Genomic DNA, 20,977 nt, shown 5'->3' on the forward strand with positions numbered 1-20,977 from the left:
ACAGACGATTTCTCATCCTAAGGCCAAGAGAGTGGCCTGTGTCAGCCCGGGACTGATTTGGTTACTTATTCTGGCAACCTTTCGGACCCCTTTAGTAGCTGTTCCTAACCTAGAGAACAGACGCTGCCCGTTGGAAATCATGGATCTGTCACCCTCCTAAGAGAGCTCATACGCCCGAAGCTGATGGCTCTCTTAGGGTGTCAAGCTATTTCCCGCTGCTCGGCGTTGAGTCGCTGGCTGTACAGTATACTCCATACTGTAGCAGAGTTAACCTCTGGCCAGACAAGTATGTATGTACATACTAACGGAAAATTAAAATTAAACCTTGCATTGTAGTCCATGTGGTTCACATAGTACAAAACGTGGTGAGACAAAACGGCTGTAATAATTTTCTCCTCCATTTCTCAACAAACTACATGACAAATGTGCAGGGAACTATGTTCCAAACCCTGCGTGGGGTAGGCAGAAGTAGGTGCAGAAATGTCCTGACCTGCTCTGCGTTCCTCTGTGTTAGATGCTTCGCTTGCGTTCCAATGTACCCAGCCTAACAGTTGTTGGTGTGACCATTGGTGGGATTGGTTAGCTTGGTTTTAAGATTAAGATTGTTTTGTCCCAATTGGTTCGTGTTGTGCTCAAGTGTAGAAAAGTCTACCAAACTGTTATCACCTTTTTGTCAGATCTGTTCTGTACTTAATGACATTATGCTTCTGCAAGCACTTCCAAGGAGATGACATTACCAGTGAAAGTATGGAAATCTTTGACAGGGGTGGAGGGATTTGAGTTTGATGCTAGAACTGATGATGGCTCCCAGTAAGCCTGTTTTGTTGCTGTTTACTGTACGCAAGGGCAAAACTTGGTTGTATATTTCAATAAAATTTGTTTATTTTTCTTGTCATGGAAATTTATTGCTTGGGCCACCTATTTGTATGTTCTCTAGTGTCTCAAGCTGCAGTGTGAAGGGTGTGCCCTGGACCCAACTGGAGGCAGTATTATTGACTCTACTTCCAACACTTTCCCAGTAAGGTCATTTGAGAAGAAGAAAGCCTCAGAGACATTGTGGATGCAAGAGAGTATGATCATTGGTAGTAGAAAATAAGATGGACGAGAAATGAAAGTAGTTTTAGATCATAAAGGGGTTGTTAGTACCTGGATTCCGGCGTGCCATCAAGCCTTGTCATAGTACCAATTATTTCTTCTACTTTCAAAACTGTTACCTTCTACATATAACCAGGACTTTCTTCAAAACTGAATCCTAAATTATGAAAAATTATCATTAAAGTATATGTAAAAATACTGCTAAATTTTTCATTTATGAGAACAAGCATCCAAATATTATTTATTTAGTGGTGTTGTATTATCTTTAAACAGAAACTTTACCTCAGATTGGTATCAAACTTTTCTGTTAAATTACTAATATTTCTTTCTTATTTTCCATAGAATTTATTGTTTTTCTATTATGTTGATTATTTTATTCTCCATGTCATTTTCATGTTGTATTTGTTCAGTATTAAACTACTACTAATAGAGAGCATACATTTTAAATAGTGGATGTATTAACTGTATTTATAGGTAAAACATCAGATATATTGTTTGAAAATATAACATGTTTTCAGAAGTTTGCTTTTTCAGCCAGGAATATGTTACTTGTTTTAAAATTAAGTAAAGGGATTTGTGTGTTTTTAAAAATTCAGAGAAAAATTGAACAAGAAAGTTAGCTGAATATAGTGATATTCGAGAAATTGCTACCTTCTCCTGAGTTCTTGTGAATAATTCAAGTTTCAGTGAGATCTAATTTGCATCCCTTGTGTGATAACAGGTAAATCTGTGGGGGAATCGCTGTGACCTTTCTATCTCCAGTGGTGCTGATATTGTGCTGACTGAGGATCCTCTGTTAAAAGTTAATGAGTTGAATGATTGTCTCCTTGTAAATGATGCAGAAAAGGTGTGGGATACTCTGTGTGATAATGTCAATGGAAGTGATGCTATTGTAGGTATGTGATACACTTTTGATTTTGGAAATGGAACAAACAAGTTTACAAATATCAGTCATAGAAGATTAGGAATGAACATCCTATCCTCCTTTGTAGGTTCTTATCTCACACTTGTATTTAATTTACAGTGAAAACTCTTTAATTCAAAGTCGGCTAATTCGAAATACGCATATTTTGAAGTAAATACCATTCCCCGAATTCAAATATAGGCCTTCATGTGTTATTTTGATCGATTAATTTGAAATTCTCATCAGGCCCCTAAACTATGTAATTTGAAATCAGTACTATAATTTGGTTGCTGCAGAGCAACTAACAAATAAAGTCATTGTAGATAAAAATTAACGAGAGACTGTCTCGTATCCCTCATCGCATACGCGCCAGAATAGTAGGTTGGCCCTACTTCAGTTTATCAGGAAGCTTATATTGCTGCTTCTTTGGTATTTTTTTTAAAACGCATTCTCAACAAGCTTTATTGTCGTGAGGTTCACATACCACGAACCTACTACGCTGGCATAGCAGGGGGAGAGGTGATACTCCCATGTGGCGCATTCCAGGTGGCAAATAGGGGGGTTCTAACCGGCTTGCCGGCGGACTTGAGGAACATAAAATACCTCTCACGGACCAAACAAACAACCCCCTGTGGGTGGGGGACGCAGACGAAGAATACACCCATGGTATTCCCTGCCTGTCATAAGAGGCGACTAAAAGGGGCGACCAATGGATGATTGTATTAGAACCATGAAACTACTTGTGATTAATACCACTTTAGGAGCGACACCATGGTTTTAGCTTGCCTATGATTAGTACCCACTATATGAGGAACACCACAGGATAGTGCGGGTCCCTGTGGTTAGTACACGTATGTGATGAACACCATAGGTTTGCGTTGCTTGTAAATGGTGCCACAATGTGCGAAACACCATAGGTCTGTATTCCATGTGCGAATTTCATTATCGATGAGTCCATTCTGTGTGGAATGCCGCGAGTCTATGCCACTTTTGATTAGTACTGCAACATGACAAATACAGTGGTTCTACTTTCCTAACGATATGTACCATTATGAGGGGCCAATGACTTGGATTTCAGACCCCTTTAGACTAAAAGCACCATCTATTCAGTATTATGCTATAGACGCAGTCCATTGGTCAGTAATACTATTGTTTCACGTCAATTTCTGTGAATGCGAGACATTGCGGGTCGGATCCACTGATTGTTTTAAATTCATATCCATCCATTCATTCTTCATCCGCACGTTCTTAATTCTGGCCAGTGGAGGATTTTTGACTTTTAATTTGTCATTCAATTTTGTCTCATTTCATACCATTAGGGGCCGATGACCTAGATGTTAGGCCCCTTTAAACAACAAGCATCATCATCGAGATACACGTACAGTACGGTCGCGGAGTTATTTTTATTCAAGTTTCATAGAGTCTGAATTTATTATAATGGCCGAAAGGAAGACTTATTCTGCAAAGACAATAGTGGAGAAATTGTGGATCATCAAGGAAGTCACTTCGAATTATCGAGGTTTTATTGTACTGCTCTTATTAACATTTCTCTAAAGTGAAGCTGACACTTTAAATCCTATTTACAAATCATATTATGATGTTGACAAAATGTGTACACAGTGAACATGTTTGGCAAATTTACTATCCTAGCACTTAAATGTTGTTGTGGGTTGGCAGGGTCCTTAAAACTTTTCTTTTGCTAGTGGCTTTACATCGCACCGACACAGATAGGTCTTATGGCGACGATGGGATAGGAAAGGCCTAGGAGTTGGAAAGAAGCGGCCGTGGCCGTAATTAAGGTACAGCCCCAGCATTTGCCTAGTGTGAAAATTGGAAACCACGGAAAACCATCTTCAGGGCTGCCGACAGTGGGATTTGAACCCACTATCTCCCGGATGCAAGCTCACAGCCATGCGCTCCTAGCTGCATGGCCAATTCGCCCGGTGACCTTAAAACTAAAGTGACTACTCAGAGAGGTAGCATGTTTTACTATCGAATACGTTTATTAATGCTACCATGTACAGTCATTTACAAGAGCACTCCAATTTGAGTTTTTCACTTCACGCATTTTGAATTCACTAACTTGGCCAGCCATGCAGCACTCCAGTGCATTGAACTCCTACTCTCCAACAGGCTTCTCACAGCTCTCTGTCATCCTCAGAGTAGATTGCTCCACAAGACGCAAAGCACAGCCCACTGATTTCACTTGCCTTTAGATCTAATTTGTCATTTCACTGACTGACTCGTTCACTGAGTCAACACTCGGATTCACACACTCAACTCACCTCCGTGCAGTACCAAACTGTCTTGCTGACTCACTTGCTCCCCAATTTAGCTCTATAAATAGGCTAATGGAAGATGGAAGATTCTAAGAAAAAAACATCTCACAGTTTCCATTTCCAGATCATTCTCAATGCCTCTCCATTGTTAACCACTTCTGGAATCGTCAAAAGGGTTGGGACCTACTCCCGTGCCTCAGCAATTAAACAGGGCTGTTGTTCTGTTTACTGCATGCACTCTTGGCCTTCATTATCACAATATGTAGTATACTCTTGTTTTTATCACATCACTCTTACAAATACAGATGCATCTTAAGCTGGAAGTCAGAACTGTTCTTCTGGCAGGTATAGATTTTGTTGTCAACTTTGCTGATAGGGATCTGTAAAGCCTTCACTTCAGCTTCAGATATTATCCATATTGTAATTTCAGAGAAAGAAGAACATGAAAACAACTGTATCTTTACCTGCTCCATGTGTATTATTCACTAAATCACTAGTGTATGATTCTATATATCTTGATTATGAAACTTCTCCTACAATAAGAATATGCTTAATTATATGAAACGCTGTACTATCTCTGAAGTTCTCGGGCAGGTCTTGTTTCTTTCCTTCCTTCTTTCTTTCTTTCTTTCTTTCTTTCTTTCTTCCTTCCTTCTTTTCTTTCTTTCATTCTTTCGTTCTTTCTTTCATAAGCCCCTTTGAATTCCATTATGTTCACAGAGTTGTTTCTTAGGAAACCTTGGCTTGTCAAATGGAATTAGGACTCCATCACTCCCATGAGTCCAAGGTTTGCTAAGAACATTCTGAGCGTGCTTGGTAAATTCCTGTGGAGCATGGTACTAGCCGTAATTGTACGTAGCCCCAGTGACAATTTTTCACTGGCCGTAATTAAGGTACAGCCCCAGCATTTGCCTAGTGTGAAAATTGGACACCACGGAAAACCATCTTCAGGGCTGCCGACAGTGGGATTTGAACCCACTATCTCCCGGATGCAAGCTCACAGCCATGCGCTCCTAGCTGCATGGCCAATTGGTAAGTCCCAGCTCCCTGATGAGCACAAGGAGGGCCACAACTCAGAATGTGTTCAAGATACCCTCTCATATTCAGTAACAATTTGTATCCTGATTCTCAGTGTGGAGGAATAGGAGCCATCTACTGGAACTTCTAGATAACCAATTCAGGATAGATTTCTAATCTGTTTGTATGTCATTTTCATAGATTGTAGATCGCATTGTACATTGTTTGCATGTCATGTTTGAATTATCTGCATGTCACCATAGCCAGCGTGATCCTCTTGATTGTGTGTGAAGCAATAATAATAATAATAATAATAATAATAATAATAATAATAATAATAATAGGTGGTCTTGTAAATGTACTAAGCCCATTGACAATAACATACTTGTGTACTACTGTTGAGTATGCTATCGACTATCACCAAATAAATGCCATGTCACTTTCACCGAGACTACATGAAGTCGCAGAATATTCACGGGTCGTATCATGGTTGAAACTTGTAGTAAGAGGCTCAACAGTATTGACTGCACTTAACATATCAAGATGAGTGAAGTACAACTGGCAACATTACACAATTTGAAGAAGAAACAAAAGAGAAAGATGGCTAACATTACTTGATTTTCTTTAGGAATAAATGGACTTACAGATGACTCTTCCATGGAAGACTACGTACGCTATAGAGAGTCTTCAGGAAATGCTGGATCATCTAATGTCTCTATACAACGCTATCTATGACCTTCTATCCAAGGCAGAATACAAAGAGGACATGGTGACCTGCGAAGAATACATTGACAAGGCTAAACAGAAGCTTTGCAGTGAGCCAACAGAACCAAGCTTATCAAAGGAACTGTGGTCTTGCTCATCAACATTAGGCCTTTGCAGAATGGGATAATGACATGTTTAACCAATTTATTGCCGCTAAGTCTATTCCTTAACAACACACAGTTGTACACAATTATACACAACACAACAACACTGTTAATGGAAACACACTGAAACAGTTTACTGTCAATTCTGTAAAGTAAAAATATCTACAAGTTCTCATAGTGGTTATTCACTTTACCATCACAAGGCAAGACTGACTATCCTCTCACTCAAGTCTATTCTGAAAAGTTCAGATATTCTATACCGTACTGACATAAGTACATTATTCATCAGACTATTACAACCCTTAAATTCAACAGTGTTTACTACAGGCATGCTTTGTGCTTGTATACTAGTCACGTAAATATACCCTGAGTGCTGTAGCAGATGGCGGATTGTCCCATATCACCAATTGCTACAGTCAGTTTGTGTTCAGCCTTCCATTGACATCCCACGTAGACGAATACAAACTTTTGACAGGATTCAAATAGTGGCTTCACTTTTGACAGGCCATACACAGCAAGATATTGGTGATCAGTTAAATATCTCACAAAGTAGTATGTCTAAGGTATGGAGAGTACAGACAGATTGGAAATGTGAATGATAGGCCTCGTTCTGGCCTGCCTTGTGTTACAACACCAGCACAGGATCATTATCTCCAAGTATCAGCTCGTAGCTGTCCAACATCTATTGCCAGGACTCTTAGGAATGACCTCTCCAGAGAACAGGGTTTTGTATTACAGACCAAACAGTGCGCAGAAGACTGTATTGGTCTTCAGGCCAGGAGGCCATCGAGAAGCTTTGCAGTGAACCAACGGAACCAAGCTTATCAAAGGAACTTGGCTCTTGCTCATTTACATTAAGCCATTGCAAAATGGGGTAATGGCATGTTTACCAGTGAGACTAGGATTTGTTTGAGACCTGACACTCGACGTACAAGAGTATGGAGAACATTTGGTTGACGTCATCACTCATTAGTATAGGCACGTCCAGGGAGTCCATCCATATGCTGGTAGAAGTGTTATGTTCTGGGCGGGAATAATGTTGGGATGGCAGACCCCTCTTATTCCCATCTAGGGTCCATTGTATCATTCTCAATACGATTTTATTTTGGTGTAAATAAATATCACACGAGCTACATTCACTTCCTTGCATAAAACCACTTTGTTGCCGCTAAGTCTATTCCTTAACACACAGTTGTACACAATTACAGTATACACAACACTACAACACTATTAATGGAAACACACTGAAACAGTTTACTATCGATTCTGTCAAGTACAGATATCGACAAGTTCTCACACTGGTTATTCACTTTACCATCACAAGGCAAGACTGACTATCCTCTCACTCAAGTCGATTCTGAAAAGTTCAAATATCAACCAAATCCTCAGCTCACTGCAACACTCACTCTTACCCATACTCTACACTCTCACTCTCTAACTCCCACTGGCCTCTTGACCTGTCAGCTCGATATATATACCATTCAACAAACAGTCTAGAAATATCGACTTCTGGAAATGTTCTTGCAACATTCTAAATGGAACACACCCGAACATACAAGGAACAATTGATCGACCGGCCTTTCGATTGGAGTAAATCAAACTTGAATGGTTCGATTACAGTTTACAAACACACAGTGACAAAATCTTTCAAAATTCCTAGTGTTTGTACATGTATCTGGATAATAAGCCATTACTTTAAGGCCTTTGCTGGCAAGATGTAGTGTTTACAGTGCACTATGTCTTCTGGTATGGGCTAGAATAAAATTGTTACTTTCAGTGACCTCTCTGTCTTATCCTTGGCTTTGACAATATGAAAGTGGCTGAGGTATGAGTGACGCTAGTAATGCCATTCCTTATGCAGCCAGTCCCTGCTATGAATGGTGTGAAGATGTCGCTCATAGGGTCGGTCGGTGCACGCATTTCAGTGGGCTTGGCAGACTGATGTACAATTGCAACTTCTGGCTCAGTGAGGAAAGCAACGGGAAACTACCTCACTCCTCATTTCCCTAGTACGCCTCTTCAGTGACACCTAGGCCATCTATGACAGCTAATGGTGAACCTGTTGAGGATCCAACCAGCCTTCGGGCTGAATACCCAACATACATACATACATACATACATACATACATACATACATACATACATACATACATACATACATACATACATACATACATACATACATACATACATATAGTAGGTTTCCAGAGAAACCTCCATATGTATCGGAATGTTAGTGGATTATACCCAATATACGAATATTACTGAGTTTTCTGCAATTTTCGACTACACAGATTTTGATATAGACGTACTCACAATACATATTTGAGGTTATACAGTACAAATGTACAATACATATTTACAAGGTATAGTCATACTTAGCATGTAATAAAAGATAATTAAAATATATTAAACATAATAATTGAAGGTTTTACTACAAGAGTTAGGTTAAGTGTAGAATGGCGTACATACGACAATTGAATGGTCTCCGGTACATTCAAGAGGTGCTACAACCATTTGTGTAGCCCTTCCGAACTGTATTCGGCGATCATTTCATCCTAATATATGACAATGTAAGACCTGAGTTGCAATATCTCCAAAGACACATCATCACTCGAATGGATTGGCTTGCACAGTCCTCAGACATGAAGTCCATTGAGCATACATGGACCATGCTGAAAGTGGTCATTTTAAAGTGTCCATACCCACTGGACAATCTTCAAAAACTTACTGAAGCTGCAATAGAGGAGTGGGACCGTTTCCCCAAGACAAATTTCATGATCTCATTTGAAGCATGGAGCACAGGGAGGAAGAACTCATTCATATGTGGGGTGGCTATACCCATTACAAAGGACTGCTACCACCGTGCAATGAAGAGATTTTCAAATTGTTGTTGTCTGAATTTAATTTCAGAAGATGCCTTTTGTTTTGCTAGTGCAGTATATATTGGTCAAAATGTTTGATTCAGAGGGAAATATGCTTACTTTTTAAAATATTTATTGTAAAACCATCAAATAGTTGACTGTAAGAATCCAATGTAGTCGTATATATGTTATTCCAAACTTTTGTTGAGCAGTGTAATTAGGTAGTAGTATATTCTTTCCACTCATGTGCACACTGAATTTTTTCACATTACATTGTTTCTTCTTCTTCATAGTACCGTATCAGGACCCCCTGACGTTGGCGATCACTGTGGCGAATGCAGAACGATCTCTAGCTAGGTGGAAAAGTCTTTCAACACTGTGAATTCCAGTCCATTCTTTGATGTTTCCAAGCCATGATGTTCGCCTCCTCCCGACACCTCTTCGACCCTGTATTTTGCCTTGTACAATCCGCTGTAAGATGAGGTAACGGTCATTCCTAAGGATGTGGCCAAGGTAAGAGATCTTCCGGAGTTTTATTGTTTGAACGAGTTCCCGACTTGCTCTTGCCCTTCTGAGTACTTCTTGGTTCGTTAGTCGTGCAACCCACGAAATCCTGAGCATCCTACGGTGGATCCACATTTCAAAGGCTTCCAAGCATTTCACTGATATGTTCTTGAGAGTCCATGTTTCCACACCATATAGCAAGGCTGACCATATATAGCACTTGACCATCCTCTGTCTAAGTTTTAAATTTAAGTAGTCATTGCAAAAGAAAGATTTCATTTTTGTAAATATTTTTCGTGCTATTGCTATCCTCCGTTTCACTTCTTTCTCGGGATCAAGTTGTTCAGTGACAATGGCACCCAGATATTTAAAAGTGGTTACTCTCTCAATCTGTCGGTTGTTTAGTTGTAAGATTGCCTCAGCATTGGCACGTCTGCTGAAGATCATGAACTTGGTCATGTTTACATTTATTTTTAGTCCCATGTCCTCACTTACTGCACTGATATTATTGAGTAGGAGCTGGAGACCTTCAAAATTGTCACACAGGATGACTGTATCATCCGCATATCTTATGTTGTTAATTATGCCGCCATTTACTTTTATTCCATATTGTTGATTTTCTAAAGCTGTTTTGAAAATTTTATCCGAGTAAAGGTTGAATAACAATGGAGACAAAACACAACCTTGTCTAACTCCTCTTTGGATGGCTATCTCGTTTGTAGTTTGATTTCCGATTCGGACAACGGCCTTTTGTCTCCAGTAAAGGTTTTCAATAATGCGGATATCTTTGCTGTCAACTCCTATATCCTTTAGGAGTTCTACAAGTTTTGGATGTTGTACTCTGTCAAATGCCTTTTCAAAATCAATGAAACAAGCAAACACTTCTTGCTGTTGATCTAGACTGTTCTGAATTAGGATATTTAGCCCAGACAATGCTTCCCTTGTACCAAACGAATTTCTGAACCCAAACTGTGTTTCGTCGAGGTCTTGTTCACACTTAGTCTTGATTCTGTTATGTATTACACGAAGGAATACTTTAAGTGTGTGGCTCATGAGGCTTATTAGCCTATAATCATTACACTTGCATGTCTTTTGCTTCTTTGGCAACGTGATGAATGTAGATAACAGCCAGTCAGATGGGATGTCTCCAGTATTATATATAGTATTGAACAACTTTACCAAGAATTGGATATTGTCTTCGTCAATCATTTTAAGAAGTTCTACAGGGATGTTATCTGGACCTGGTGATTTCTTGCTTTTTGAAACTTTCACAGCATATAGCACTTCTGATTTAAGAATGTCAGGGCCTTCACAATTAGCTCGTTCGTTAGATTCCTCACCTCTCTGATCACAGAAAAGTTCTATCAGATAATTTTCCCAAGTATTTAAAACTTCTTCTTCATTAATAATAGGCCTGTTTGTAACATCAACCAGTACAGAAAGGTTACGTTTTCTGTACATGCCAGCTATTTCCTTTAATTTTCGATGTATATTGAACAGATCATGTTTAGACTGAAAGATTTCCATTTCCACACATTGTTCTTTCATCCAGTTCTCTTTCGCAGCACGTATTTCTTTCCTTATGTGGCGTTGTAATTTTTTGTATTCCTCTGCATCATTTTTTACTAATCTTCGTTGTTCCATTAGTTCAAGAATATCATCTGTCATCCATTTCTTTTTCTTCATTGGATGTATCTTTTGATCTTTGTTTTGAAGAAGTATCTCTACCCGACTTTTAAACTGATTCCATAAATCATTTGCTGTTTCACAGTTATTGGTATTGATTTCTTTTAAATGCCTATTCAAATCCTGAGCAATTTTCTGCCAAGCTTCACAATTTTGCAGATTAGGTGTATTTAGTACCTTTCTTCTAGGCTTATTCTTCATGATTTTCGGACGAACTCTTACGTTAGCTATCAATGGATTATGATCCGAGGAAATATCTGCACCTGGATATGCTGCGACTCTTTTGATGGAATTTCTGAAACGCTTATTTATCAGAATGTAATCAATTTGGTTCCTTGTTGAGTCAGGATTCTGAGGATCATCTTTAGGAGCTTTCCATGTGTATAAACAACGTTTTGGAAGTTTGAACCATGTATTGGTGAGAACCATTTGATGTTCTACACAAAATTCGTACAGCTTTTCTCCCCGGTCATTGCATTTACCAAGCCCAAATTCGCCTACCAAGTCGGAACGACGCCCTTGACCAATTTTTGCGTTGAAATCACCCATTATGACAGTTATTTCATCCTTCTTCAAGTCTTTAAGAACAGTTCCAAGTTGTTCATAGAATGTTTCTACTTCGTCATCGTATTTTTTGTCCGCTGTTGGTGCATATATCTGCAAGATGTTTACGTTGAAAGGTGAGCATGAAAGCTGTAATAACATGATTCGATCAGAGACTGGTACAAAGTTGCTGACATACTTCGTAAGTTCAGAATTTATAAAGATTCCGACTCCATTTCTATGATCTTTATCATTATCTTCGCTACCAGAGTAATAGAATGTACCATCATCACAATGACATTTACCTGCACCCGGCCAGCGAACTTCACTAATTCCCATTAATGGTGTTCTTAATCTAACCATTTCCTTGATAAGATTGTCAAGCTTTCCAGCTGCATAGAGACTTCTGACGTTCCAAGTCCACATTCTTATTGCGGAATTCACTAATTTGAGCCGGGAGATTCTTAGCACCCCTCGCCCATTTAAGGGCTGCCCGGGACTAGGGGCCGTTTCTTTCTGATTCCTCGCCATAGTGATTTCCTGGGAATTTATACCAGTGTGGTTTCCCCTTGCCTTCACTGGTGTAGACTCAGCCGCCCCTAACATGGAGAACAGACGCTGTTGGTAGCCGCTTCTAACATGAAGTACAGACGCTACCTGATGGATTCTAGTGGCATTTCCTCCACTAAGGGACCATCACCCTCCTAAGGGAGCTCCTCCGCCATAAGCCGTTGGCTCCTTTAGGGTGTCAGGTTATTTCCCGCCGCCCAACACTCGGCGTTGAGTCGCTGGCTGTACGGTCTACTCCATACCGTAGCAGGATAACCTGGCCAGACAGGAATTACATTGTTTATGAATATAAATATGTTCATGTTGCTGTGATGGTTACAATTTCCAGCTTCCAGTATACAGTATTTTATTTTCACATTACATTGCTTTTAGAAGGTGATAAATGGACTGATAATCGAGTGTGTTAAGTTTTGCAGAAAGAATTAAAACTGATTGTAAACAAGATGATGTCTTTCAGAGAAAGTGATTTCAAGGGCATAATTTATGATAAATTTCACTGTATTTTTCTATTCTCACTAAATTGTATGACCTTGAGTGTCATTAACATCACAGGAGATCAGTTTCCTTAGAAAATAAGTTTCTGTCTGACTCAAGACTGAACTTTGGAGTTGAGTTGGGCACCTATATTCGGTACATTTTTAACATTCACATACTTAAATTATATAAATGATATATATCGTTGCTAGGCAATGAAAACCTCGTAATTCCACTCCCGAGAAAACCCTATCTCTCCATGTGTCTTGTGAAGGCTTGCCACGTTGCCTGAGAAGGGAACTGAAGACTCCAATAGTTTAATAACTGGGCTATCGTTAAGCACTGGAAATGCCAGGAACAGTTCTCTGGCCATTGCTGACCGCTCAGTTTTGAGCTTCTCCTGTTAACTTTACTCCGAAGGAGTTACGAGGTTTCCTTTGCACAACGACAATATGTTAATCAATAGAATCACTGTTCATATGATTAGCTATGTTCTAAATAAAATCTGTTATTGCATAAAAGTTGGCTGGGTTTGCATTAATACAGATATAGTAAGAGGTAATTGATGTTTATATTTTGAGTACTAATGTTTCTGAATTTCTTCATTTCCAGATATAGTGATGGATAATGCGGGTTATGAACTTTTTACGGATCTCTGTCTTGCTGATTTTCTATGTACCTTTGGTCTGGCTGGAAAAATTTGTTTTCATGCCAAAGTTTTACCGTGGTACATATCTGATACAATGGTTCATGATTTTCACTGGACTATTGAAAGGTTGGCCGAGTCTAAAATCTCAAGCCTTTGCTCCCTCGCTGTTCGCTGGCATGGCTATCTCCGTTCTGGCAAGTGGACTCTGCAAGCTGACACATTTTGGACTTTGCCACATGACTATAGTATGATGAAGAAGACAGATCCTGACCTATACAACAGTCTAGGTGAAGCATCCCTTGTAATTTTTAAGGGTGATCTCAATTATCGTAAACTAACAGGTGACATTAACTGGGATCCCACTGAACCTTTCAGTAAAGCCCTACAGGGTTTTCACCCCACTAAGTTGATTACTTTAAGAACTCTTAAGGCTGATGTTATCTGTGGATTGGCTCCAGGTCAAGCAGAACTGATTTCTGCTAAAAGCGAAGACTGGCTCATTTCAGGGCAGTATGCTGTTATTCAGTTTGATGGATAAAATTTTTGATATGTTTTTTCTTCTCCAGTGTTAATTTTTCCTGTTGATGGGTTGTGAAGGTATATTTGAAAGATAATAGGATAGTTTTTAGTTGAAGATCCAGGATAGGAAGAGTATGTTCAGATGAAATATGTTACTTTTTGGCCCTTATACAGACTTTTTTTAAATGTTAGCTTTTATATGTAGTTATTCAGCTTACCTTTACACTACAAGGTCTAATTTGTTACTTATGAGTGTAAATAATTAGCTCTGTAGAGTAAGTAATACCATCTTCATGGGTTTTTTTCCTCCTAATGGCAGATTTTGGACAAATTCCATTAATTTTCTGATATCCCAATACAGCTTTGAAAGGACTGGTCTTACAAATTGCCAGCACTGTTGTTCATTTGGCAACACCTGGGAGGCATATACAGGGCAAGGAATGCTATGGATACGAACAATATTATCACCCATACTATCTTTATTTTAATATACAGGGTGAACTTTAATACAACCGACAAACTGCAGGGACTGATTCCTCACTGGATATGGAGGAAAAAAATGTCCTACGAACATGTGTCTGGAAATGAACGGTGTGTGTGCAGCAACAACAAATAGCCCCGGAACACACTACGTAGTTGAATCGCATCCACGTCACAGCAGATGTTCAGAGGGGCCTCCATGGGCTGCAGTGCACGTATTCAGACGTGTCATGGATTGCCTCACTTTTTCGCACGTTTTGGCCTCTCGCTGAATAGCGTTATAGGCGTCGTGAACACACTGTTGAAGGGTCTGCACATCAGGAACTGGTTCAGCATACACAACGCTTTTCATATGTCACCAGAGGTAAAAATCCAGGTGGTTTAAGTCCGGTGATCTATGAGGCCATGCTACAAGGCCTCTGTGTCCTATCCAGCGTCTGGGGAAAATATTGTTAAGGTGTTGGCGAACTGTAATGCAGAAGTGGGGTGGTGCTCTATCATGCACAAACCACATAACCTGTCTTATTGCCAAAGGCACATTCTCAAGCAATCCAGGCAGAGTATTCTGCAGAAAGTCCAGATACATTCCTCCATTAAGGCGTTGTGGAATAACTGGTCAAAGTATGTGGTCGCCAAGAATCCCTGCCCAAACATTGATGCTGAACCGATGCTGGTGAGACGCTTCAACCATTCCCTGGGGATTTTCTGACGATTATGCAGATTGGCGATGCCATTTCTGGTAAAGGTTGCTTCATCGGTAAAGAGGACTGACGACAGAAATCCCATAACTGTGATGGCCTGGTGCAAAAACTATCGACAAAATCATTCCCGTAGAGGGAAATCCGCTGCCAATAATCCTTGCACTAGTTGCAGGTGATAGGGATAATAGCAGTTGTCATGCAGGACACACATAATCGTAGTCTGGCGTAAACCATGTTGGCAGGCCACTTGCCTGGAGCTTGTACTAGGGTTTGTCTCAATGTCCTGTAGAACCTGGTCCTCCATATCTGGTGTACGCACAGTCCGCCGCCTCCCTCCACGTTCTTCTGTCTGAAAGGACCCATGATCACACAAACACCCAAAAATGGCTTGAAACGTATTGTGATGTGGTTGGTGTCTGTGAGAGTACTTGATTTGGTATAGCCGTGCTGCCTCTCGACCGTTTCCATTGGCTTGGCCATACACAAACACCATCTCGGCTTGTTCCCGACATGAATACCGGACCATTCTGCTTCCGAGAGTACGCTGCTTCAATCACACTATCTGCAACAGAAGAAAAGCACTGCAAGTAGTCGGAGAAAATTTCATTCGTCTGTTTCCTCTACCGTCGCAATGATGCATTTCCGGACACATGTTCATAGGACATTTTTCCTCCATTTCCAGTCAGGATTCAGTTCCTGCAGTTTGTCGGTTATATTCAAGTTCACCCTGTATGTTTTATTATGTTAAGTCTCATAAAATAATTCTGGTATTGGGTCTGTAATTTTTGAAAATATACATTTGAAATAATCCCAGCCTTAGAGTATGGTTATTGGGCATTTCATCAATATTTTGAGAAGTCGCACTTTAACCAGACACTCTAGCACAAGTAAGCTGGGTAAAATTCATTCTCTTCAGGGATGCTGAAGAGTCAGAATTTAGCACTGTTAGGGATTCTACAATATACGGTAGAGGCCCGATATAGCACCTGTGGTATATCAGGAAGTGACTTGTGCAGTGGTGACAAATGATGGGATGTAGGACGGAAAAGAATATACAGTATAGTAAATATTGCACTAAACATAGAAATAAAAAATAAGAAAACTGACTAGTTATACACTGATGAGCAAGAAAAGGACTAGTTATACACTGACAAGGAACTGAATTAGAGATAACATCTGTTTTAGTAAAATGGTGCTGTGGTTGGCTGAGCATATGTAATAATAGAGCATGGCACGTGACCGATGGTTAACAGTTTGGCACAGGATGGGTAAAACACAAGACCAGCATATTTGTTCGCAGCCAAGTTGTTGGTGCCAACCATGTGGACAATTCTATCTCCAAAGTCATGCAAATAACGTATTTACTCGTGTATTAGACCCCCTCGCCTATTAGACACCCCTGGCTTTTCGAGACAAAGAAAATTAAAAAATAAATCTCTTGCCTATAAGACCCCCCAACGTAATTCGTCTGAGAACGATGACGATTCCGCTTCGAAGCGGGTACAAGTCTTATTGCAGCTCTGATGACATCGCACAAATTTGTGAATAGTTTCGTCCGTACAACCTACGCAATGAAAAACTCGTTGAATCCATGCGGTACATCTGTGTTTCGTAGTTAAGAAATGTCCGCCTCTGTAGCGTAGGTCTACTGCAGCTCTGATGACGTCGCACAAATAGATGAATAGGCCTAGCTTCGTGTCCAACCCGCGCATTGCAAGCAAGCATCAGTCATGCTATATGTCTGTGTTTTGTAGTTAATAATGTCCACCAGCGTAATGGTTAGCACAATTAGTTGTTGTTTTCCGGGGTCTGACTTCGATTCCCAGTACCGTACTGCCAGAGATTTACGAATGGCAGGAAGGTTGATATGCAGTAAAAGCGGTACATGTAACTCGTCTCCACTGGGGGTGTGTCTAAAAAGAGCTGTACCACCACGGGATGAGGAAACGAGTTTACTTTAGTTGAGAAATATTCACGGTTGTTGCTATTTATACAGCAGGCGAGATCATTAACAAAGTGGTCGTTTAATATCTCGTAACTCGGGCCAATACAGGTATCTGTATTTGGAGAGAAGCAAGTTTAAAACGTGATAGAAGCTATCCAATTAAAATGATAGTTTTACTCGCCAACATACCTAACAAATAATAATAATTTTATGTCCCCACACACTTTAAATGATTTTCGGAGACGCCAAACAAAACATACTAGGGTAACTTATGCCTTTAAAAAAAAGAGACAACAAACGTACTGTACAAAATTAAACATTATGATAATAAAATGCATTACCGCCACACCTGTAGATATTCATAAATGCGGTATATTTTCCTGTCATTTATTTTTATTTTTTCCGTCAAACTTTTAGCACTATCAGGGCAATAATATACTTAACCTAAACAATGTGGTCTGTCATCTCATGGACAGCTGTTTACGCAAATCCTGATGTGATAAATGTAAAGAACAAGCATGAAATACACTGAAAAATAAGGGTCTGTGTTTCAACAGCCGCCGTTATCAAAAGAATGTTTCCGGTTACTATGTATTACATTTGGAAGTACAACTCGTAACATACGCTAGTTATCAGCTGATGGTTTGGCATGCCTTCTACAGCACGACTTTATTCGTAAGGAGTGGCTTCTGCTACATATACACGAACTAGGAATATCAGAGACCATCTGGGAACAGATTTACACTGTTTAGACTCTATAGCCGGGAACAAAATTATTTTTAAAATGTTCAAAAAGACGGCACCTCGTGCTCTTGATTGCAGTGCATGGCTGAAAGAGAATAAAAGCATGGCTGACGCGACTGACGAGAGATAGCAGTGAAGTAAGTTCCTTGGCAGTGAAGATGACGTCGCTTAGAATGCCGACACGCCGGTAGCAAGGCAGGAAAGTTGGCGGTGCAAGGCGATAATTCAAATGAAAGCAATGATCAGGTTTACTGTGTGGTAGGCCTACTGCTGAACTGACACAGACAAATGAGTAGCCATTAAGTTCTTTTGTATCAATATTTAATTATATGATAACACGATACCCTTATCCCTTTCTTCTACGGGATCGAGTATGAAGTGAGACGAATCTTCGTAGCGAGTTTTTACGGCCGTATGCCCTTCCTGACGTCAACCTCACCAGAGGAATTAATGTGATGTAACGAATGACGTGATACGAGTAACTTAAACAGACTTGTATATGTACCATAGGCCTAAAAGTCGTGTTTACCATTTTTTGTATTTTTACATTTAGAAATGCTGCCTTCCAACGAAAATAGCCAGTATAACTTAAATACATTCTAAGTTTGTTAAATAATAGTCTACAATGTTTACACGTACAATTTATAGCTCTTTATAACCTAGAAGTCATGTGTTCGGTGCACAAAATTTTGAGGTTATCGCATATTGGACTCCCCTTTATTATTTTTGGCTGTAAAAGTGGGGAAAAATGGGCCTAATACGCAAGTAAATACGGTAGTGGGCTTTGCACATCGCACATATCAAGAGTGTACCTTAAGTACGTGGATTCAAACGAAACTACCACAGCCAGGTTCAACTTTTATGGTACTGATGACTGGGGTCACCATTGGCTAACTCAAGGGGAAGGGTGGATAGATGGGTCATACTGCATCAGATCAGTGCTGGACAACTGCTCTCCACATGTCACATGGCACAAATGCAGATATGGGAGAATGAACACCACCATTGGGTTCCCCAAGTATGGTAGAATGTCGTTTGGAAGGGTATGAGTTGACATACCAGTTACCAATTGGTACATACATAAATATGTTGCCAGGCACATAGGCAATGGATCCCTCTTACCAGCAGGTGTCATAGTATCCTCTTATAAAAACTGTATACATTGGATGAAACAGGTCTCCTGGTACATCGCTAATGTCTCTCTGTCGAACTGTACAGGGACCTGCTGTCAGACCATGTCCATCCGTTTGTTCACCTCCTGCAGCCTGCAGGAGACCTTTATCTCCAGTAAGACATTGCACCTGCCCATCTTCCCAAATTGTGGCCAGTTGGTTCAGTGAATCCTCCGCAGATATGAGGATGCTTGCCGTATACCCTGGGTCGCCCGACCTCGGTCATATTGAGCACATCGAGGATGGTGTCAAGAGGAATGTGCAAGCCCTGCACCATCTTCCGACCAGTCTCCAAGCTTTGTACTAGATTGTACAGTGGTCGTGAATCAGTATGGCTCCCCAATGCTTCTGATGTGTTGTGGAATCCATGCCATGCCCTATTGCTGCCGTTGCCGGGGTGAAAGAGGTTGCTGTATGCTTCTAGTCAAGTATCTCTAATTCACTTGCTCCTCAGTGTTCAATTTACTCTAATACAACATACAGTACACTAGTTATACTATGATCACTCCACCTACTGTACGCCTAATTGTCAATTGTTAAATCCATAAGTGTTGTTTAGCAGGTTAATGCATATTGTTTCATTTACGCATATCGTTTTGTACTTTTGAGGTGCAGCAGATAAACATGATTTAATTCACTTCCATCTACAAAATAACTTTATTTATGTAGAGTAACTGCTTTGTTGGCTGTCAAAGACACCACTGTTTCCCTTGACAAGAATTCTTCTGGTTGCTTCTGTGAAATCCTAGGCATGCAGTTTTACAGCCCCTCAAGGCTAATACCATAATCATACCATGACGAATATAAGTCCAAGTGTGAGGACTCGGCCATTATAGCAAGGTAGTTTGTGGTCCCGCCACTGCAAGCGATTATATCCAACATGTGCTCCAGTAGTTCCGGCAAGCCAGGTATAGAAAAGTGCAGGAGGCATTACTGTGCAAGATATTTCAGTGAATGAGTTGAATTTTCTTTTCTTTCAATTCCTAAATTCAGTTCATTGTGTGTTGTGTACTTCAAGCATGTATCTTATGTAGCTTGATTAATTTAATTTAATTAATTTAATGCTTACTGTTTTGTGCCTAATAGCAGGATTTGTCATGTTCATTTCTCTGATTTGATAGTGAAATCAGATAATTTTATAGTGAATGGTGAAAAAGTGAATATCTCTCGTGTAAGATGGAAATTACATCCAGGAGCAGTGCCTCACATTTTCCCTAATTTGCTGTAATAACTTTCAAGTGAGATTAAGTCCCGTGAAACTCCTAACAGGAAAAAGAACCGAGACACAATCAGGAAAAGAAGAAAGAAGATTGAAGACGGGAGTGCAGCAGTGAATGAGAAATTAATAGGTCAGTCTAAAGTTGATCAAAATTTGGATCATTCTAGTGTACTTCCTGATGCCGAAAAGACAATATTGTTGCTCAAAAGTCGCCTAAAAAATGCTAATCGAAATTTAATTCGAGCTAGATCCATTCTTAACTCAGCAAAATCAAGAATTAATTTGCTGGAAAAGCAGATTAGAAATACACAGGCATTTAATTGTAGAGAAAACAAACAAACAGAGAACTTGGCAAGAAGGAAAAGGTGATAATCGACGCCTTGCTTAAGAAATGCCAGGTGAAATCTTCTAATGGAATGAGGTACAACAATGAAGTCATTTTAGAGAATTTATTTTTGAGAATAAAATCACCGAAAGGATTCGATCATTTTTGGCATCATAACCTCTAGCCTCTGCCCTTAGAAAGATACTTGAGAAAACTTTATCAAGGGCTTAAGTGCTCTTATGGATTTAATATGTATAGCATAAATGCTATTTTAGATTTTCTTGAGGATGAAAAGAGTGAAAATTCACGTTATGGTGTTGTTATTTTTGATGAAGCTAAGCAAAGAAATCCAGTTCATTCGTTTTTTCCCATAAAGTATATGGAATAGTTGATTTAGGTGAACACACACCAGACCTCC

General features: G+C 39.8%; 1 protein-coding gene across 3 annotated transcripts in view; it reads left to right on the forward strand.

Annotated features, from left to right (window-relative positions):
• The window catches only part of LOC136877488 (damage-control phosphatase ARMT1), a 108,859-nt gene extending 88,931 nt beyond the window's left edge, over positions 1–19,928 (forward strand). For all 3 annotated transcript variants that reach the window (XM_067151581.2, XM_067151582.2, XM_067151583.2), the window contains 2 exons: positions 1,817–1,991; positions 13,418–19,928. In XM_067151581.2, the coding sequence (XP_067007682.2) occupies positions 1,817–1,991; positions 13,418–13,992 (750 nt within the window). In that variant the 3' untranslated portion in view covers positions 13,993–19,928. The remainder of the gene's footprint in view (positions 1–1,816; positions 1,992–13,417) is intronic.
• The last annotated feature ends 1,049 nt before the right edge of the window (positions 19,929–20,977 follow it).

Source organism: Anabrus simplex, chromosome 7, assembly GCF_040414725.1.
Source record: "Anabrus simplex isolate iqAnaSimp1 chromosome 7, ASM4041472v1, whole genome shotgun sequence".
In the NCBI taxonomy this organism is placed as follows: Eukaryota; Metazoa; Arthropoda; class Insecta; order Orthoptera; family Tettigoniidae; genus Anabrus; species Anabrus simplex.